The sequence below is a fragment of the Sorex fumeus genome, unplaced genomic scaffold, assembly GCF_029834395.1.
Source record: "Sorex fumeus unplaced genomic scaffold, SorFum_2.1 ptg000037l, whole genome shotgun sequence".
NCBI classification, from domain to species: Eukaryota; Metazoa; Chordata; class Mammalia; order Eulipotyphla; family Soricidae; genus Sorex; species Sorex fumeus.
The window spans coordinates 28,166,056-28,189,751 of NW_026606094.1; the positions used below are offsets into that span (position 1 = coordinate 28,166,056).

General features: G+C 37.2%; 1 protein-coding gene across 1 annotated transcript in view; it reads left to right on the forward strand.

Moving 5' to 3' along the window:
* The window catches only part of RELN (reelin), a 511,483-nt gene that overhangs the window by 364,790 nt on the left and 122,997 nt on the right, over positions 1-23,696 (forward strand). Inside the window, exons 23-28 of the mRNA XM_056118569.1 lie at positions 5,755-5,892; positions 7,164-7,350; positions 13,153-13,358; positions 15,589-15,760; positions 16,654-16,854; positions 21,382-21,614. Of these exons, the coding sequence (XP_055974544.1) occupies positions 5,755-5,892; positions 7,164-7,350; positions 13,153-13,358; positions 15,589-15,760; positions 16,654-16,854; positions 21,382-21,614 (1,137 nt within the window). The remainder of the gene's footprint in view (positions 1-5,754; positions 5,893-7,163; positions 7,351-13,152; positions 13,359-15,588; positions 15,761-16,653; positions 16,855-21,381; positions 21,615-23,696) is intronic.

Sequence of the window (23,696 nt, forward strand, 5' to 3'; positions counted from 1 at the left end):
TATCCATGGGGCCACAGGTGAAAGGTGCATAAATGTGGGGGGGGGGTGGCATGGCATAAGACTAGTGGACCAATCTGTAAGATACAGGTGGGGGCAAGGGGTGGTCACAGGAAAGAAGGTTGTACAGGGACTGTGGTCGGAAAACAGTTGGGAAACACTGATTTAAAGCACAGGGAGAGAATAAGTTGACCAAAGATACACCTTTAGATTAGAAAGATCAGAAAGCTTGTGTTCTCAGTGTATCTCTACCAGTAATTAATTAACCTCATGGCTTAATCATTAACACCTTCTTTAAGCCTTCTCTCTCTTATGAGTATAAAGGTTTAATTAGTTTACTAAAGTTCTGGAATGATGAGATTCTATGATTGGTATAGTAGAAAAAACATCAAAGAAACAATAATAACATTTTTCCTGTTGTAACTTCCTTCCCAGAACTCTTTTGCAAAGAGTAAAATCATTAAATAGACTTTTCTCAGATTTTTTGATATAAAAGTTAGATTTGACACAGAATCAATTGGTCAGATTATCTAGAGTTACAAGTATACCTCATTTGGTTAAATACTGAATTACCACATTATGTAAGAATGCTTCCTTGATTGTTTTTATGGATTCATCATTTTGTCAGTTGGAATAAAATGCTTAAAATTTGATTTTCACAGATTCTTTTACATCCAACTGTGAGCCATTTCCTGGATTCTCTATTAATGCTTTGTATAACAAGTTGCTACTTTCTCTAGTAACCTACTTTTTTTAAAATGTCTACTGATGGGAATATAATCAAGAGTTTTATTTAATTTCACTTGTATTCCAAGCATGTCTGTAAATATTACTGAAAAACAACATTTTAGGCAACTGAAATGCTGTTTATTTTGGGTGCAAAACTGCTGTGGTTTATTTTTCAGTATTTCCCATTAAGTACATTATTCTCATTATTTTAAAAATTGATGTTTATTTGTTGACATGTGAGGTACAGTTTCATACAAAATAATAACTATAAGAATATTGATTTATGTGTTATAATCCTTTTGCCCCCAGAAACATTTCAAACTGTTAACCTTATTTGTTGCAGTTAGGAAATATCTAAAAATTATTGTCTTTATTAGACAAAAAAATGGGTGTTATTTTCTACTCCAGTTTTATGTATCTTTGTTATTATTTCTTGGCTTAAAGAAGTACCAGAGATAGGGATTGTTATTGAAATAGTATATGCCTAAAGCTCAACTATCAATATATTTGTAAATCTCAGTACTTTAATTAAAAAAAAAATTTTAAGGGGAAAAAAAGTAGCAAGGAATTGAACATTTTATTATACTCAATAAAGGTGAATTCTCGTTGGTGGTAGACACCTAAGAGGAAATATAGTGATCCTTAAACTCTTTAGCTCCTACCTACTATCTGCCACATAGTTGTGATATTCATTAAATTCATGGGGTTACAAGAGAATTTTAATTCAGTGTGCCTCAGTAACGTAAAGAAAATGTTTTGTTGAATGGGCTTTCTTCTTACAAACAGAAAAAAAGTATTTGATTATTTCCCCTGACCATTTGCTTTTAAGTAACATCTAAGTAAATAATTTATTTCTGATTTTCCAAATTTTCTTCCAAGCCCTTGGTAAAGTAAAAATATTTAAAACACAAAACAAAAGCAGCCTAATAGTGTATTTGTTTCAACATTACTGCAGAGTAATACTTAAACTGAGCATTGCTGCTCTGTTTTAAAAACAATCATTAACTGGGTGCTGTAATTCTTTTTGGATCTATAATACATAAAATCTTCGTGGTGAAAATAAAATGCTCGTTTTATTCTTATCATTCATCATAACTTTACTTATATTCCTCTCAAAGTTTTGCAAGTAGTATGTTTTTTTTAATGAATAGGAGATCGGGAATGTAGTCTAATTTGAAACATTATTGCACTTGACAAATCTTTGTTCTACTGTTTTCAAATTCAAGCATATGTAACAACAAATTGAACACAATCAAGCAAATATGGTCCCTGCATTATCAAAGACCTGTTCACCTGGGGAAAATGTGCTACATAGGAAAACTTAAAATGAAAATATGAAGTATATATAGATACACCTGATCAGAGAAATTATATTGTTCTGAACTGAACATTTGTTACCCAATGAAAATTAATTTTGTTTTTATGAAAGACATTTACATAAGAACAGGGCCTAATGAGGCTGGAACAGCTGTCAGTTACCAATTTTATAAACAAATCAACACCTAATGACTGAAGGAGTTTCAGAATAATTGGGTAAAAGTAATTACAGTAACTCTGAAGGTGGAAAACACAATTTAGTCAGCCTTCATTTACCTTGATCCTCAGGTTATTGAACTATCAAGAGATGACTCAGTGCTATTTTATTTCCGTCTAAGAAGTTTATATGGGGAAAGAAATCAAATAGAGAAAACTGTTTTCTTGCTTTGGGGACCTATAGGGTTTGAATTTTTAAATGCAAGTCAACTTCATGATCCACACAACTGTAATCCCACTTATTACTCAGTGCAAACTGCATGAAATTTCTCCATCCAAGAATACTTAGGAGTGAGGGGAGACAGAAACAGGAAGAGAGAGAGAGACAGAGAGAGAGAGCATTAGCAAAACAGATACTTGTATTGAGAGTTGTATTTAGCAGTGATTCAGCTGCAAATCAGCACGATCACACCTTGTGTTCTCACCTATGACAAACAAGCTAGAGACCTCTCACACAGTCATTTTTTTTCTCACTGAAACAAAGCCAATAGTCAACCCCTCCTTGTTTCCTTTTCTGTTAATTAACATCAGCACATTAAACCCTGGGCTGTAATTTTAAGTGGAATAAAAAAAAAGTATTTGAGGGGGAGTTCATGGGATATGCCTAAGAATTAACTTAGAAAAAAGGAATCCAAAAGGTTTTACATGTTACTCTTTTGAAGCATAGATGAACTAGGAAATACAGTGCAAGATTCTGAAACCCTCCAACTCCGTTTTGATGTTTGAAATACCAAAATAATGTATGCCATGACTTTTGTCCAGGCTTGGCTGTAAAGAAAAGAAACTTCAGTCAACAAACCACCAGAGTAATCATTAAATTTGAGAGCTAAAAGAAATCTTAGCAATCAGTTAGCCCAATCCCTTTATTTGAGAGGTAAGGAACTAAAAGCCCTGAAGGATTCAATTTCTCACTAAAGGTCACACAGCTGATAAATTGCAGAGCCAGAGTCCTGGGGTCAAATCCCCTGACTCCTGACACATTCTTCACTCTATTACCCACAGAAATCAGAAACTGGCTGGCCTTTTCTAACCTGTCCATCCTCTTATTGATTCATTTCCAGTAGACTTTTTTGGCACACCTACTTTGTTCTTATAGACTATTGGAACAAAAAAATCCTTGTCCCCCAAATAATTCATGGCCTAATCACCTGCCCCTAGACTTGGCTCAGATGGTAATCAATCTTTTCTGTTTTGTTTTGGTCACACCCAGAGATGCTCAGGGCTTACTCTTGGCCCTGTGTTCTGCTCAGGAATCAAATCGAAGTCAGTTGTCTATAAGGCAAATGTCCTACCCACCATACTATTTCTCTAGTCCCAGATTATAATCAAACTTTTAAAAAGTATAATTTGCTCTGGGGCTGGAGTGATAGCACAGCGGGTAGGGCGTTTGCCTTGCATGCAGCCAACATGGCCAAACCGAGTTCGATTCCTCCACCCCTCTCGGAGAGGCTGGAAAGCTACCGAGAGTATCTCGCCTGCACTGCGAAGCCTGGCAAGCTACCCGTGATGTATTCGATATGCTAAACACAATAACAATTGTCACAATGGAGACATTACTGGGCCTGCTCGAGCAAATCGTTGAACAACAGGAGGACAGTAACAGTGACAGTGACCAATTTGCTCTGTTTTTAACGACAGTGGTGTGGCTGACTTCTTTTTTTGTAGGACTATATATAATAAGACAATATACTTACTGGTATAGTAAATTACCCCAAAAAATGTTAGTGGAGCTATGAAAATTGTAATGGAATAGTCCAGAGCGATGGTTCAGTGGGTAGGACACTGAACCTGGCATGTGACCAACCTAGATTCTGTCCCTAGTACCACATGTTTCCTATGCCCCACCAGGAGTGATCCCTGACCACAGACCCAGGAGTAAGCTCAGTGCTGCCAGATGTGGCCCAAAAACAAACAACAAAATTATAATGGTTATTCAGTGATAAATATAAACTCATGCCATACATAGAAGAGATACATCTATTCGATTGTATGTCCCATGATGAGCACAGATAATACAGTAACCTATATCTATTGGATGTACCTCCGTTAATCCTGAAATTATCCTACTAGGAATGAAAATGTAACCTATTAGCCACAGATCATTGGTAAAATAAACAATAAAGGCTTAGTCTGGATTTTAACAGTCTGGTATGTACTTAGGGAGTATTTAATATGTGGGTAATTGATGCAGTAGACTTTAATGGATCATTCAGAGCTGTTAAGATCAAGTGTAGCTGTAGATAGTGTGCTTTGGGAGGACTTAATCAATGGAAGTGTGTATGCACATTAATTCTGCAAATCCTCTTGGTTTGGTTTGCACTTTGAAGAGATCTAATATAAGAATTCCTGGAAAAGTCTGGAGTCTAAAAATATATGCTTCTAAAGAATGTTTTGTAATAAATGAAAATATTTTTGACATTGCTATCAAAATATTATATTCAAATGTTATATCTAGTTTATGTGAATCAAGATATCAAGTGTTTCTCTATGTTACGAACTGTTTGATTTGGGCTCGGGAAGGTTGGGCTACAATAGCAGTGCTCAGGGGCCATTCGTGCCTCTGTGCTTAGAAGTGACCCCTGTTGGTGCTCAGGGATATGTGATGCCAGGAGTTCTAACCAAAGTTGGCTTCATGCAAAGGAAATCCTTACATCATGGCTAATATACCTGAAATGTTAACACCCATACCTGAAAAGTTAAATTTTTTATGTCCACTTTCAGCTTGTCCATGAAACTCATTCACAATAATGTTGCAAAAATAAATAAATAAATAAGTGGAACTTTGGGTTATAGAGATAGTTAAAGAGGCTAAAGCACTTGACACTTTCCTGGGACATGCCAGCCCTGGTTTAATTCCTGGAACCACATATAGGGTGCTCTGAGCACCACCAGGAATCATCCCTGAGCACTTCCAGGAGTGATCCCTGAAGCTCCAGGACTAAGTCCTGAGTACAGTTGGATGTGTTTCCCCAATAAATGGCATTTATACCCTATATTATTACTTATAATATAGTAGCATGTCCCTTCAACCCTAAAATGATACCCCCCAATAAAATTTTTGTTTTCTAGTTAGAACTGGAAATAATCCCAAAACCACTGATGTGTTTATTATAAGAAGTTATATCACTTTAAAGTTGAACACCTCAACATTTTGATCTGTGAAAGACTACTGACTTTTTAAAAACTTTTTATTACCTTTTCTAACAATAGACCTCTTTTCACCAAATAATTTGATGAATCTTTTTTTCTTTAAAATGTCTCAAATGAAATTAAGATTGAGGTAAGAACAGTATAGGCTGATTTCTCTATAAACTTTGCTTCATAATAGAATTGTTGAATTGCACAATAAGTCAAGTGGGAATTAAGCTAAACTTGGCAACTAGATGCAAGTTCCAGAAAGTGAGTTATCTAAATGATTTTGAACTCTGACATTCTTTTGCCATCTCTGCTTCACATGGTGCACATAATGTTCTTAGTATTGTGTTTTGTTCCTAGGTCCAGCGCCACCCGCTTCCGCTGGAGTCAGAGCTATTACACAGCCCAGGATGAGTGGGCTTTGGACAGCATTTACATTGGGCAGCAGTGCCCCGGGATGTGCTCTGGCCACGGCTCCTGCGACCACGGCGTGTGCAGGTATGCACACATCAGGGCAGGATGGAGTCTCTGTTTCTCCTCTTCTTGGTTTGTGTGTTACTGAACAACCATTGTCATTCGTGACAGGGATGGGTGGATAAATAATAAGCTAGCCAAAAGGAAATCCCTCTTTTCAGTTCTTTCTTAGCTATAACAGATTTTTTCACATTTCACAGAGCTGAACATCATATATTCTGATCTTCAAAATCTAACCTCAAGAGAAGAATTCCAAGGTTTAAATTTTAGAATTAGTTAACCCTACTAATAAATACTCTTTGGTAATTTAAAGCGATTTGCTATTATTTCCAGTCACTTCCCCTAATGGTTTTAAAGCACTAGTCAATCAGCTGCCACACACGGTCCTACAGAATTTTGCCAGAAGCTCAAGGTTGTAAGCACTGTGAGATGGTGATTATCACTAATGAATATGAGATAGGAACACACTCAGATAGCTAAAAAGACTCTAAAGGGGGTGTGATTTAATCAGAAAGGGATCTGTGAAGGGTGACTAGAGTTATATGTCTGTTAGCAGACATTACCTGACTATTTTTGTTTGTTTGGACCATACCTTGTGTTGCTCAGAACTTAACTCTTGGCCTCTATGCTCAGGGATCACTCCTGATGATCTCTAGGTACCATTGTGACACTGAGGACCAAACATGGGCTAGCTGCATGCAAGGCAAATTCCTTAGTCCCTATCCTATCTTTTTAGACTCATACACTTGGCTTTTTAAAGGTACAAGAAACTTCTACTGCCCTACCATCCCTCCTAACCATACCCATCCCTTATATTGTTCCTCAGTGCCTCAGATATATTGTTATAGCACTATTTCTTCTGATTATTTGTTTTGTTTTGATTATTTATTTATTTATTTATTTGTTTGTTGGGGGGTCACAACCAGAAGTGTTGGGGGTTACTTCAGGCTCTGCACTCAGGAATTACTCCGGGAAGTGCTCAGGAAACCATGTGGGATGCCAGGGATCAAACTCATGTCAGCCACATGTAAGGTGCATGCCCTACTCATTCTACTGTTGCTCCAACTCCAGCACTATTTCTTTAAAAAAGGATTCCATCCAGTTTGGTTGGGTTTTTTTTGGGGGGGTGAGGAAGCCAAAAAATCTTCCGTACATAGAGATGATATTGTGGAGAAAAATCTAATCTGACTACTAAAATCTGAGCAAAAAAGAAATAGAGGAATTGTTGCAGGGTGTGTGTGCAGACCATTCATGGGGAGTCTAGGTGTAGTGAATTGAGACCTCTTCTCTCCTAGATGTGACCAGGGATATCAAGGTACTGAATGCCATCCAGATGCTGCTCTTCCGTCTACCATCATGTCAGATTTTGAGAACCAGAATGGTTGGGAGTCTGACTGGCAAGAAGTGATTGGTGGAGAAATTGTCAAGCCAGAACAAGGGTGTGGGGTCATCTCTTCTGGATCATCTCTCTATTTCAGCAAGGTATGGCCACAACAAGTGAGCAGGGCAGTGGCTGTTTCAATATGTAACTGAGTGAGATAGAAGTCAGAACTCAGAAAGTACAGATACAAAATGGTCTTTCTTTTTAGAATGTAGAGTGCTTAACACTACTTCTCTTCTAACCCGAACTGTAGATATTAATTTGTAGACGATAGGAAATATCCCACTCTGTGTCATATCACAAGTACACAGGTGTCCATGATATACCAGAGGGTTGATGGATTGCAGAATCTGGGCAGAAATCCAAGACAAGTTAATTTATGGAAATACAAAAATAGGTACAGGTTTTGTTTTGATGCAGGTGCAGAACGAAGAATTAGCAAGTAAACAAGATAGAGAATGATCGAAAATCAGGGGTGGATTCTTCTTAATGATATATCCTATGCATTGACACTGAAAGTCCCCTGGTCATTATTAGAGATAATAGAAAATAAATAGATCATATATTTTGCATAAATATGGATAATCTGTGAAATTCTGTTAAATCAGAATATGGTATGCCTCCCGTTTGCATCATTTTTATTGAAGTAATATTGGTTTAGAAACTGTTTGTCTTACAGGTACAATTATAAAGCTATAACATCCCTCTGCATCTCTGTTTTCTTAGTTGTGAAGTGGGATGTTGGGAGTATAAAGTGAGCCAGTAAAGGGAAATAATAAATAATAAGGGCCAGAAGAGTAGGACACACGGGGGTTGAGGTGCATTCCTTACACATGGTCCATACCAGCTCAATTCCTAAGAACTGCATGTTCTCTTGAGCAGTGCTGGGTGTTGCCTTGGAGACCTCTGACTACTTCCAGGGCACTTGGGTAATCCAGCACCACAGAACCTGATCAGTGCTAATCAACCCTCAGGCCGTCACATTAACAGCCAGACCAGATGGCTGAGAATTAGCAGAAGGGGATCCTGGTTCCCCTGAACACTGCTTGGGAGCCCTTTCTCAAAAAAAAAAAAATAGGGATAGTGTTAGACAAATACAAATATATCTGTTAGCTATCACTTGATCATTTGACATCCCATTACTCATCAATTTGCTCGAGTGGGCGCCAGTAATGTCTCTATTTGTCCCTGTGTGCGCTAGTGTATTCCAATGGCGTCTACTCTCTCCAGGAACACGAAAAGCCTCAAACTGATCATTCAGGGAGGTTCAAATATGGTTTGAACCATGGGAATTCCTGCAAGGGCAATTAGAGGCCACCCTAAAAACCTTTATCCCTCTCAGAGAGCTTGGCAAGCTACCGAGAGTATCCTGCCCGCATGGCAGAGCCTGGCAAGCTATTTGTGGTATATTCAATATGCCAAAACCAGTAAATACAATGGGTCTCATTCCACTGACCCTGAAAGAGCCACCAGTATGGCAGCATTAAGAAGGACGAGGAAGGAGAAGCTGATAAAATCTGTTAACTATGACCATTATATTTTCTGAGAAAAAGTTTTTGAATTTAAGCTTCGTATCATTGAGTGCTTCCATATATATGCTGTAGCACTAATTCAAAAACCAGCATTTCAAAAGTAAAAATTATTTTTTAAAAAACAGTAAAATCATGCTTTCCTTCTTCCAATTTAGTTGTTTCCCTAAATTTTTGCCAGAGTGTCTGAGAATCATGTATTTGCTTTTTTCTCTTGTGTTAATAAAATCTGTTTTGAACTCTAAGAGAGACAAGAGAAAAGGAGAAATGACCAGGGGTGTAGTTCAGTGCTAGACCACATACTAATCATGTGTGAAATACTCGGTTTTATGACTGGCTTCAAAAAAGAAAGAAATATTTAAAAGGAGGAAATGTTTCCCATAGTCACAACACAGGATGGCTTAAATGGAACTGACTTCAGAGATATCTGGAACCAGACACTCATCTGCCACTTCCTCCTTGATTGTAAATTCTGCTTCCAGTTCTGCTGTCAGAGTGGACTTATAAAGACAGAGCTTTCTATGCAGTGCCATGGGGAAGGTTTCTGATTGGCCCATAACAGTGTCCTGGTGTTCTGTGGTTGGTCAATCCAGAGTCTTGTGCTCACTCCTTTGGCAGGAAATGGTCCTGAGATCTTTCACAAAGCACCCTAGATTAATTGTTCTGAAAACATTTCTTCTACCCTTGGCATTCTGTCTCACCTGTTCATGGAGCTCTCCAGTACTGGTATCCTGCTTGTATCACCGTAACATGAGAACTTCTGGCCCAGCCAGGAAGCATTCCTAATCATTTCCAGTTCTGCTGGTTCTCTTGTCTTTGCTCAGTCTCTACTGCCTTCAGTGTCTCTGTCTTTGCTCCAAAACCTTTCAGTATTCTACTGAAATCTGCTGCTTCCATGTACTTTCTGGTTCTTTGGCGAGCTATGCTTATCTCTTCTTTTTTTTTTTAACTTCCTCTCTCATTATATTCCATGCTTAAGATAAATTATTCTCATATTACCCAGAAAAATAGGTAATATTATTCACTGAGCTTAGCCCTAGATGTGTTTGACTCAGAAAGACTTGCTGGTGACAGACATTTACATATCAGTAAATATCCTCGAAGCTACATAGATGGGAAACTGTAATAAGTAGTCATTTGGCCAAATGGGAATTCAAAGGAACTAAGGCTTGATCTGTGGCCATCATTTGTCATTACTGTCAATCCCACACCTCAGTGAATTCCCTTCATGTGTGTTTTTATGATTCCTGGTCTTGTCCTTGGTATAATTTGCACACATTAATTACTTATTGAAAAATTACTGAATAATTAAATTAATGAAACTTGAAAAGCAACCAAAGGTTATAAAAAAGAAATATGAAAAAATTTCAAATAAATATGACAAAATTGTTTTGCTAGTACTATTTCAAGATTAAAGATTTTAATGAGAGACTAAAAGTGACATATTATGAAATGTTAAAGGGATGGAATTATAAAGTTATAGATTACACATGGAAAGGAATGTTCTGATGGATGAGAGTGTTGGAGGGATATTGGCACATTGGCTATGGGTATCAGTTGGCCTGGTGATATTGTACCCCTAAAACATATTAGCATCATCACTCATCAATCTTAAGGTAACTAGTGTTACCTCAATTTGAAAAAATTTTAAAGGCTTTAGTTGTTAAAGTGCTGGAGTGATAGCACAGAAGGTAGGGTGTTTGCCTTGCATGTGGCCAACCCAGCCGACCCGAGTTCGATTCCTCTACCCCTCTCTGAGATCCCAGCAAGCTACCGAGAGTATCTTGCCCACACGGCAAAGCCTGGCAAGCTACCCGTGGCATATTCGATATGCCAAACACAGTAACAACAAGTCTCACAATGGAGACGTTATTGGGCCCACTTGAGCAAATTGATGAACAACGGGATGACAGTGCTACAGTTGTTAAAATCCTTTCTATAATTGCCCCATTTAACCTAGAATGTTTTCTTATTTAATTTAGGATGAACTCATTTAATTAGAATATTGAGTGGGAAATTAAAGAGTATTTTCTGTACTCTATGAATGTGTGTAGAAACCTTAAACTTAACGTACTACTACTGTATATACACTTATTACATATGCATATGTGTCTTTTCTTCCATGCATAAATACATTCATCACAGTGCAATAGAAAAAATTCAAAACACATGTTACATAAAACTCTAAATTCTGACAAAAACTTTGCCATGAGCCATTTCCCTACACCCCCCCCACCAGATCACACACACGCGCGCACACACACACACACATGCGCGCGCGCACACACACACACACACACACACACCACCTCTTTTTTTCTCTTTTCCTTTGAAACAATGTCAGCATTTCAGGTCACTGAACAAAAGAAAATAATTTGTGCTATTCTCTAGGAAAAACATCTTCAGTGCCAAACTAAGCATTTGTGTGATGTTTTCCACCATTCGCAAAATTCCCACAAAACAAACTCTTTCATAATCTCTGTAGACTGAACACCTCAGTCTCCTGTAAAACAATACTGTTCTGTGATTTTCACAATAGACCAATCATTCCATTCAGCTAATTGTGATAATTGGATTTTTATAATTCTCCACACCTTCAATCCTTATGCTTTTGGCTCATTTCCATATGCCAAGTTTTCGTTAAAGTTTGCTGGCATGGAATTAACCAGCTAGGTACTGTAGTTTATCTTCTCAGAATTATTCTTCCTGTATTAATCCTTAGCATGAAAATTCTATGTCAGATAATCTCTGAGGTGTTGATCTATTGCACCTAATTTTAAATCAATAAGAAAAATTAAGAAACTATAATACATTGAAAAATCATATTATTTTTACAATTTTCTCAAATGCATACTTAAAATGTATCAGAACTGTGTTCCTGTCTCAAGCTCTTCCATTTCTTCCTTTTCACAGATGCCCTCATCTCTTTGGAATCTCTTAATTGGCTTTAGATCTGTCAATAATAGTGTATCCTTTTAATTAGCCTCAAGTATTTTCCCTGTGACTTCTAATAACTGCAAACCTTTCTTAATTAAATTAGTAGATTAGCATAAGGTTTAAATTGTCAGTGTAAATGTTATTTTTTTCTCTATACTGTGTATCCTATCCTCATTTTTCTCCCTGAAATCTAATTGACATCTCTGGGAATTCTCCAATCCGGAGTAATCCATGTATTAGCTTTGTCAGGGTGTCTTGTGATAGCAGAAGCTGGGAAGCTAACGTCGTTTCAACCCTGCTACCTATAAGCACTTACACAGAAGAGAAATGATGACAAATGTTGTCGTACTTACAAATGTGAGGTACTTAGTACCTCACAACAGTTGTGGCACACAGGACACATTCTAAAGGAAGAAAGTTGCTGGACTGGAGGAAAGTTTTAACATATTTAGATAAGAGAGGTTGCAAAAACATATTAAGTAATCTCTTCCAACTTCTATTTCTGAGATAGAGGAAAGGAAAGAGAAGCAAAGAGCTAGTTCAAGAGACAGAAAAGCTTGAGAGACTCTAGTAATGGGGGAGGGAATATTGGGGTTTGGGGTTCTGGAGCCACTCCCAGCAGCACTCAGGAACTACTCCCAGCTCTGTGCTCAGAGCTTGCTATCAGTGCTCCAGGCTTGCTATCGGTGCTCCGAGGACTACAAGGGTGCCAGAGATCAAACCAGGATCGGCACATGGAAGGCAGGTGTCTTAACCCTTATACTATCTCTCAATCCCATGAGTACTTTCTTTTTTTTCTCATTCATCTGCTTCACTTTATTTCCAGTGGGGCAGCATGTCAGGAATAGCTCTGGAAAGGCAGTTTCCTTAAGACCTGTCATTCAAGAACAGTTTGCACTCAGCAATTAGGTGTTATTGCACCTAATTACCCAGCACCTTATAAAAAACAGTGTACTTATTTATAGCCAACCTTTGAGACAAAGCAAATCTCAGAAAGGTCTCACAGATAGAGAATGGTATTAATCATAGGCTAAGATTAAAACCCAGCTCCAACTGATTTCAAAATATATGTCTTCTATATTAATCTTCCTGGAGGAGATTTGCAGAGCAAATATTTGAATATTTTAGTTAAACTTCATTTTGCCTTATTTTCAAGAGTGTTGAAAACCGGCATAATAAGCAGCTGTCCCAGAGGCTTGTAACCAAGTACTGAAGTCAGTGACATAGATTGGTGTGTCCAGTAAGCATTACTGTTGCTGGAGCAGAGAATTTAAATGATGCGATTTGTTCCTCTGAACAATAAATGGGGACAAAATCATCTTCATTTAGCTCTAGGATGCTCATCTGAAACATGAAACTAAAGTAAGAGCATGTTTAAAGAACTAGCTGACTGAATCACTGTATTTTGGGTTTTTTTTTTTTTGGTCCTTTGGACAGGCTGGAAAAAGACAGTTGGTGAGCTGGGACCTGGATACTTCTTGGGTGGACTTTGTGCAGTTCTACATTCAGATAGGCGGAGAGAGCGCCTCCTGCAACAAGCCTGACAGCAGAGAGGAGGGCATCCTCCTTCAGTACAGCAACAACGGCGGCATCCAGTGGCACCTCTTGGCAGAGATGTACTTCTCAGACTTCAGTAAACCCAGGTAAACATTCAGGTGCCCTGTCGGTGGCTCCAGGAACAATATAGATTACACTGTTGTTGAGCTGTTAGCTGTTGCAAATATAGACCAATTCTGACTGAATTGAGGCCTAATCTATAAATATACTTAATTTTCTGGTGTTTTTTTTAAGAATTTGAGAAAGATTATGATTGAAAAAATCCAGTTTGTGGTGAAGGGAAGAGTGTGGGACATTGTCTGACTGAAACCCAATCACAAACAACTTTATAACTTTGTATCTGACAGTGATTCAATTAAAAAAATTAAAATTAAAAATTTTAAAGTTCAGTGTGTCTTCCGAGACTGTGGTTTGGGAATGTTCCAAAGTCACTTTTCTTTTTGACAGTGGGAAGGGCACTTACCTTACATGCTGGGAATCAGGGTGCAGTCTCCAGCATCACAGATGGTCCCCCAATTCCCTCCAGGAGTTTTCCCTGAGCACAGAGCCAGGCGTAAGCCCTGAGCACAGCAATGTATAGCCCAAAAACAACCAAAAAGAACAAAACTTCAGAACTCCCTTAGCAATAAACAAGAAGACCAGTAAGTGGAAAATCATACAGCATCCCTGGAGAGGAAAACTGAATGTTCTGATAGGGAGATATCTCTATTTGTTTAATGCAATTCCCATCAAAATCCTAGTAGTATTTTCTTTTGCGACTTTACATCTAGAATTATAAATTGGCAAAGGTAGCTTAAGCAGAAAAAGAGGGAAGCTCTACATTTATATGTATAACATTTATAAATTATATTTATAAGCCCGGCAAGCTACCGAGAGTATCTCACCCGCACTGCAAAGCCTGGCAAGCTCCCCATGACATATTCAATATGCCAAACACAGTAACAACGAGTCTCTAAATGGAGATGTTACTGGGCCTGCTTGAGCAAAAAATCGATGAACATAACCTAAATAATTGAAATGGGGTCATACCTCTGTATATAATTAGGCCAAATAAATAGACCAGATATTTGCAATAATTAATATATTATATTTGTAAGAATTAATACATGATGAAAGACATCAAATATCAATAAGAAAAATAATTTTGACGTCAAATGGTGTTAGAAAAAATAACTAGGCTCTTGGAAGGAAATACCTATATCATATTATTACTAATATCTGTAGTTGTATTATTGTGTACATCATTAAACTGTTAAAGAGTGTATGAAAATTTAAATATTCAGATTACTTTAAGACCTTGGAAAAATATCTTAAGTTACTAAATATAAATTCAATTGAATAAATAAAAAAAAGTTACCAAGAAATATACTACATGTAAATATAAAAACACATACACTTTTAGAATATATATGTCAAAGAAAAAAGAAGGAAATTGTTTGAAAACAGCATGTGAAGAGTTTGAAAAAATTATACATATAAGCACCAAGATCCCAGTAGACCATTAGGTAAAAGATATGAGTAGAAGTTATAAGGAAGGAAACAAATTTAATGAAATATGCATGATAATCAACATATTTTACAATAAAAATATCATTTTTTAACAGCCAGCTTATCATTTTTTAATTATGTCACCAAGTGTTCTGTCCACAAGGCAGCAGCAATCAGGCTTTTAGATTATTCTGCAAACCATCATGATGCATGCAGAAAGGAATTTGGAAAAATCAAGATCCTTAACCTGATCCCTCTATTTGACCTAATAATTTCATTTCTAAGAATCTTCCTCAAAGATACAAAGAAAGAAAAAATAATAAAAATAAATTTTTTAAAAGATACAAACAAATTTATAGGAAAATTTTTATGAATAAATATCTTCATAACAATTATTTGGAAAGAAAAAAATTACGTCTATTTTGATGAAAATTATGTGAACATTAGCATTATCTTAAATAATGTAATTTACATGAAAATGTACTTGTGGTACAATGTTTTAAAATGTAGACTACAATTTAGATAGATAGGTTGAGATATATAAGCAGATATATATAGTCTGTATAGAAGATACTCTCAGGGAATATATTAAAATGTTACAGAATGTTACAAAAGTCAACCTTATGCTTATGGGTTGTTTATCTTTTATTTTAAATATACGTTTTCACAATAAGCAAAAATTGCTGTGAAAAAGATTAATAATAATTTAATGTAATAACATTCTAAGGGACAGTTTTTGTTTGGTGATCCTTGGATATGTTTTTTACCATTTCCATACTAGTCAAAAGATGTTGTTCAGTGGATAGTAAATGATTTGCTTTTATGCAGATTCGTCTATCTGGAGCTTCCCGCTGCTGCCAAGACCCCTTGCACACGGTTCCGTTGGTGGCAGCCTGTGTTCTCAGGGGAAGACTATGATCAGTGGGCGGTTGATGATATCATCATTCTGTCAGAGAAACAAAAGCAAATCATCCCGGTTGTCAACCCAACTTTACCCCAGGTATTTTTCATCTATCTGGAGTCCAGGAAGGTAGAGCATCGTGGACATGTGGACTACCAGGGCTAGAGAGATAATACAGGGGTTAAGGTGTTACGTGATTCCCCCACACATTTAACACTGCTGAGGGTAACCCCCAAAGCTCCCTGAACCTCCAGCATCACCAGGATAGGCCATTGTAATCCCTGACACAAGGCTTGAGCAGCACTGCATTCTCAGGCTCTTGCATTGAGTTTGGCCCTGGTTTAGAATCACTGGAGTGATCCTCAAGCCCCCTTCCCTAAGTACCACCTGGAATCGCCAAAATAAACTGATTAAGTAAAAATGAATCTTAAAGTAAGAGATGCTCCTTTCCTCTAAGATTAGTGTTTAATGCTTGAACGTGTAGCATGTTTTCTAAGTTTGCATTTAACTTCTTCAATACCTTTTCTTGCTACTAGATCACAGATTATTTAGATGTTTAAAAGAATGGCAGGGTGGGGCTGGAGAAATAGCACAGTGGTTAAGTGCTTGCCTTACATGTGACCAACCTGGGTTCAGTGCCCTGCACCCATATGGTATCCCGAGCATCTTTATGAATGATCCCTGAGAGTAACCAAGAGTAAGCCCCGAGCACCATTAAATGTGCCTCTCTCAAAAAAGGGACTGAAATCTGACTAAATTGTCAAACATGATTATTATCATGTTTATAAAATGATATGATACAGAGTGGCAAAATATTTTCAATTGCTAAATCAGGAGAAAAAATTCATGTATGTGATTTAAAAAATTAGCTAATTTCATGATTCCTTTCTTTTCTAGAAGTAGATATGATACCTATCATAAACTAAAATTTCCTTTCTAGGTTTCTAAGTTATCAAATTACTTTTCTGTATCATTTGTATTGTTTCTTTTAGAATTTTTATGAAAAGCCAGCTTTTGATTACCCAATGAATCAAATGAGTGTGTGGTTGATCTTGGCGAATGAAGGAATGGCTAAAAATGAAACATTCTGCTCTGTCACACCATCAGCCATGGTGTTTGGAAAATCAGATGGGGATCGATTTGCAGTAACTCGAGATTTGACTCTGAAACCTGGATATGTGCTGCAGTTCAAGGTATGTCTGCACAAGCTTCTTCCCAGGGAAGATTAAGAAGTAACCTATCTTCCAGATCCATAAGAAATTCACAGAAAATGCCATTTTTCCACATTCTACTAAAGAAGGGATTCTCTCAAAAGTTCAACAATCTTAGGAGGACGAAGCTTTTTAGGAAAATGGCTTGTTCATTTTTAATGACTCCCAGAAGCTGTTGCTACAGCATTTGTGTTTCTTTAAGTTCTCAAAGAACCCTACCAGAATTTTTCTTTAATTGACAAGATTTAAATATGATTATGACTTAATGAATCCCATGTTTGTGAATAGATTTATAGGTTATTTTTTACTTGCGCTAGCTCCTTTTTAAATTATTTTTTTCCTTTGATTCAGTAAATCAAAGGATTTATGACTGTTTTCTTTAAAAGCTTATTTTTTAGTACTTTTATAACATGTTAGCATGTATAGCAATAGTTATTTTGACAAGTGCTTGCATCAGAATGTAATCAAAATTTTATTGTTTATAATAAAATCCCATTGGTGGATTCTGAGGTCGAAAGTAATGCAGTTTTAATGAGCCAGCACAACTATGTTATCCTTATATATGGCAGGATACAGATGCTAAATAATTTACAACTGGAATTATTTAAAAGATCAGATGTTTATTGACAGATCTTCAGATATAATTTCCACAGGTCTGTAAACAAGGAATTAGTCTTAAATGTTTGGTGAAATATTGTCCTCTGATCAAATTCTGATGCTAAATTATAGTAGAAAAAACCTTACAAACAGTATGTGAATTTATATTAATTTGATGGCATAGCCTAAAATGGTAACAAATGCATGCAATAGAAAATACATTGCCAGAATAAACTGCTTCTTATATGACACCTTTTCTACTTAATCACAAAATAGTGACAGTGTAGTGTTAGAGTTTGCAAGATTGTATTCGGAAGTATAAAAAAAAACTAAGAAAAGAAAACATTAAAATGTTTCAAGTACTTAAGGATGCACAAATGCCTAAGAAAATTCTCAGTTATCAAACTATTTATTTATGGTGACTAGCTTATAAGAGATACATAATATGGTTCATTCAGGAGATGATAATGTATATTTGGAATCTATAACAAAAACTTTGGTGTTGTTTGTACAGAAATGCACATTTTTGAGATGCATATCGTGTCACTAGGTACTAGGAATATAGACATAAAAAATATGTCCCTAGTCATTGGAAAGCTAAGAAACTAAAAAGTAAGTAATAAAAATGAACAGTCACAGTACTGTAATAGGAGTGCTATAGTATGAATAGGGCTGGAAGCTTATTTTTCCTAGAGTACCTGGTTTAGGGGCTGGAGTGATAGCACAGTGGGTAGGGCATTTGCCTTGCATTCAGCGGACCTGGGTTCGATTCCTCCGCCCCTCTCAGAGAGCCCGGCAAGCTACAGAGAGTATCCTGCCTGCACAGCAGAGCCTAGCAAGCTCCCCATGGCATATTCGATATGCCAAAAACAGTAACAACATGTCTCACAAAGGAGACGTTACTGGTGCCCAGTCGAGCAAATCTATGAACAACAGGAGGACAGGACAGTGCTACAGTGCTACCTGGCATAGGGCATCGCATATGTCAGATGATCCTAAAACATATTAGTGAATAAATGGTTGATGAAGGGAAGGACAGATAGAGGACTGAGGTACAGTTGCAACTTTTTGGAGATAAAACTATAGCCAGCTGATACATAAATTTCTAGTCTAGAATATATAAGTAGATATATAAATTTCTAGTCTAGACTAGAAAGAGGAATTCCAGTTAGAAGGAAGCAAATGTGTAAATATCTGAAAATACAGTGAAAATTTGGGAAACTGCATGGAGTGCTTGATTATCACTGAGGTGAGAGAGAAAGTTTATCCTAATTGTGCATGTTAATGATGCACTATCCCTTGAACATTAACTCAAGAGGAATGAGTCCTGAAAGTCTCTAATTCACTGAGTGTTAGAATCAGACCTGTGTTTTAGAAATATCATGATACCCATATACTGACTTAACAGGTGGGAAAATTGGAAGCATGCAAACTTTTACTCAAATATTTATGAACCTTCTATAATGCTCTGTTCTAGTCAATGAAAAAATAAATAATGATAGAAATTGTAGAATCGGGTGATGTGGGGTGATACCTATTTTATAGATTATTTTTAGGTTAGTCACGCTATTTAAGTAACTTTTAAGCCTAGATAATAAAAGTTAAAGAAGTGAGTCAAGCACCCTCTGAGAAAGAGCATTCCAAGCACAGGAATAAAGGATACAAAGACCTTGAAATATGAACATGCTTGAAATAAAAACAAGAAACCACAAAAGTGTCATTTTTATAAAAGTAACAAAGAGTTAAAATGGGGAAGCAGGTAGAAAAAAATAAATCAGATATAAGTTCCTGCTTTAAATAAAATTCCTAACAAAAGATTGAAATATCTTTACTGAGGTTTTAAAATGGTCACTCTGGTAACTGTGTTGGCAGAAGACAGAGAAAAATCAACTGGGCAACTGTTGCACTGATCCAAGTAAGAGATGACGTAACCTGGCCTGGTATAGCAGTGAAGAGGTAGAGATAAATGTGCAGATTCTTGCATGGAGTTTAATGATGCAAGACCAGTCATCATACTAAGCAATAAGACTGAAGGCATACTAAGGGATAGAAAGATTAAGTGTATGAATCTGAGGGGTGTTCAAGGGGGTATGTACGATAAGTGTGGATTATGTATCGGGTGATCTAATGAATTCTAAAGTATTTCTACCATTCTGGTTCCGGTCACTGAAATTGAAAACACAGGGAGAGAACAACTGTTTTAGGATCCTGAAAGACTTGGACATGTGGAATTAGTGGTGCCTGTGGAATGCAGAATTGGAAATACACAGGAAACGATTATGTACTTTATCCAGAAAGCAGAAGAGAGGTCCTATCTGAAAACCTTAGCCAAAGGAATTTGGAATTATGATTATGAATATAATCAGGAAAGAGACTAAAAAGAAATTCAGTCATTGAATTATAGAAAGCCTAACCTTTGGGAATGAGACAAACTTGTCATACAATTGAAAATTCTATCATCCTGCCTATTAAAGTAGAGAGAATGGCAATTTAATTATATTGTTGATATTTTACAGTATAGACTTGTATAAACTATTCAAGATAAGATTTCTACAAGCTTAATTGTAAATCTTCTGAGAGATACTTTCTAGCTCTGAGTGTGGAAATAAGGAAGATAGAAAATTTTCTTCTTTTGAAAGACTAATTTATTGAAATTCACAGAAATAAAGTATTGAGCTCTTGAGTGCTGGTGAAGTAGTACTTGCCTATGACTTTGGCCTTCATCTTTTTTGCTTTTGTCATGATTAAGTTATTTAAGTGTTCTTTTATTTTTTTCTACAAAAATTTACTATTATTATTTATAAAGTCATACAGTGTAATTCAATGTTGGCTCCAATCAAAAATATTGTGAAGTAACTAGTTAGAGACTGCATATAAGTGAAGTAACTAGTTAGAGACTGCATATAGCTAAATAAATGTAAAGAAAATAATTTTAAATTATTAGTTCTCAAAAATATAAATTAAAATAATAATAAAATCACTTATTAAATGAAACTATCTTGAGCTAACAATAGCCAGTGTAGTGATAAAACTGATTCATTTTAACTCAGCTGATTAAAAGTGAATGCAGAAATATAATTTTTTTTAGTGTTTCAACGTTTTGATTCAGTAGTTCTACTTCTAGGAATTTATTTTGTAATAGTAAATTTAAAATAAATTTTATTTGCAATGGTGTATATAATAGTAAAATAACATAGAATAGTAAAGGTCGTCTTAGAAGTGTGATAATTTCAACCAAATGACCAAATTGTATACTTCCTTAAAAAGGTTAGAAAATAGAAAAATTGAAGCAGTTGCTGAGGCATTGGATTTAGAATGTTATTGCTGTTGGTTTTCCTTAAACAATCATCCTGTGATGGCAACCCTCTATACAAATTCACGAATTAAAAAATTATTTTATTTCTGTAATTCATTGTTTATTAGATGTAATAAAAAATCTTTCATCAGATAATGATTTGTTACTGAACTTTTGCAAGAAAATTGAATAAAAATGCTTGTCCCACTGAAAGTAGAGGGGACAGCAGTAGATTTAAGTAATCTTCACATTCTGAAGAAGACAACTCTATCTTGTGCTTCCTCTGTTCATGCTGTCCAGAAAAAGAGAAGAGAGCCATTTCTTGGTTTCTGATCTTTTGTCCAAGTCTCCAGTATAACATCTGTTCCTCTGTGTGTTCCCCCTATTAATTCAATAAAGTCATAAAATTAACAACTGGTCAGCCTTCCATTAAATAGCACCAGTTTCTTGCCTTAACAGAGATTTTTCAGAACCAATGGAAATGTCCTGGTTGGAAGTAAGCTGCAGATAAAGTTAATGCAAACTCAATAGAAAGCCCATCGCTGCTCTAGCTCCTTCTTTATTAAGTTATGACTTAGCCCCAAAACCTCATATGATTTTGCCCTTCTCTCTAACAGCTGAACATCGGGTGTGCCAATCAGTTTAGCAGTGCTGCTCCAGTTCTTCTTCAGTACTCTCACGACGCTGGTATGACCTGGTTTCTGGTGAAAGAAGGGTGTTACCCAGCTTCTGCAGGCAAAGGATGTGAAGGAAATGCCAGAGAACTAAGTGACCCTACCATGTACCACACAGGGGACTTTGAGGAATGGACAAGAATCACCATTGTTATTCCAAGGTCTCTTGCATCCAGGTACAGTGACGATTCTTACTATATTTCATAACTGCTACTAGTAGCATCATTTCATCTCAGTAGTATATTATTATTATTATTATTATTATTATTATTATTATTTGGGCTGGAGCCATAGCACAACAGGTAGGGCATTTGCCTTGCACTAGGCCAACCCAGGTTCGATTCCTCCGTCCCTCTCGGAAAGCCCAGGAAGCTACCGAGAGTAACCCACCGACACGGCAGAGCCTGGCAAGTTACCTGTGACATATTCAATATGCCAAAAACAGTAACAACAAGTTTCACAACGGAGATATTACTGGTGCCTGCTTGAGCAAATGCATGAACAACAGGAGGACAGTGCTACAGTGCTATTATTATTGTCATTGTTGTTGCTGCTGCTGTTGTTGTTTAGAAACAGAATAGTGTTAACACTTACTGTTTTATGTATAAAGTTACTGTACCTTTCCCACTACCAAAGGACTCAAGACCCTCCACCTCTGTCCTTAGGATAATTTTAGCCCACCTCTTCATTTTCTCCTCTCCCCTCCCACGCAGTGCTTGGTAATCTGTTTTTGATTGGGGGGGGGGCGTGTTGGAGTGATGTTTGGGGCCACACCTGGCATACTCAGGGCTTACTCCTGACTCTATTCAGAGATCTCTCCTGACAGGTTTAGGGGAACATCTGGGGTTCCAGGGATCTAACCTGGATCATCTGTGTGCAAGACAAGTACTTTACCTGCTGCCCCATAATCTCAGTTTTGTAATCTGAGACTAAGGATTTGTCATGATTTGATACTTTCTGCTCCCATGTTTTGTATCTGTAGATCATCCAGTTTTGTCCTCCTTTTGGCTTACTTGACTTAATCTTAGACCCTCCAGGTCCACCCAAGTGGCAGCAAACTGTAAGATTTCATCATTTCTTATAGTTGCATAATATCCCATTGTGTATTATGCCACAACTTTTGTTTGTTTGTTTTGGGGCCACATCAGTGGTATTCAGGGTTACTCCTGGCTCTGTGCTCAGGGATCCATATGTGGTGATAGGGATTGAACCCTGTAGCTGCTTTAACACCAAGATCTACCTGACCTGGGATCTGACCCAGGTTTCATAGCTGCTGGTATCTTACAACTGATGTAGTATCACAGTCTACTTGACTTGAGCAGTGACTGAAATTGTGCTCACATGTTCCCAACTGTAGCTGTTCATCATATTATTTTTTGTAATTATGGGGCTATTTTTACATTCCGAGTACCAGTTTGGGGATAACTGCTTCAAACCTTGTCCTGATGGGCAGAACACCTCCAAGTGTCTACTACAGTGTGTTCTCTGAGGTGGAAGCTCCCCAGTGCCTTTTGGGAATTACTGCTCCCAGCTGTGGCCTGGGGAGAAATATCTCCTGCCTGTGCTAGATGCTGCTAGTCCCCATCCCCTTTTTGACAGTGAGTACAGGCACAAAACTGAATCTTTTTTATCTCTTTGAGTTCCATGTACTCCAGCTAGGTTGAAGATTAAATCTGGTATACCTGCTTTAGATCTGAGCTGGCCGTTGTGTTTAGACATATTAAATTCCCTAACAAGTAGAGCTGGAACTCTGAGCTTGTTCAGGCAGAGCTGCGGCTGCAAACTCTGCTGGGCAAGGTCTAAACCATAACTTTCATCAGGGGCACCCCAGAGTGGGGTCAGGTGAACCTACCACTCACCCAAACAGAGTCCTGACAGCCGAAAACCTCCACAATCTCTCCCATGCTCTCAGCCAGACTTCTGTACTCTGGATAAGCCTCATCCAGAAATTGATCTGTTGAAAAACTCAGGTATGTGGGTTTTCTGACTGAAATCTCCAGGCTCTCATGGAATTGTGTATGGACTATCTTCCCCCATCTCCCTGCTCTTCTGGAAGCCTGGCAGTCAGTCATGCCCATGAACTACCTCTGGACCAAATAAGCTCACTAACCGACCATGATCCAGAGACTCATAAACAAATCTCCAAAAAGATCAACAAGTTGCAAAGCTGCTTCTGGACCCATGCCAGGCTCTGTTGTCCAGGTCACCCAAAGTCACTATCCAGTTAAAAATTTAACTCCAGCAGTATCACCCCATTC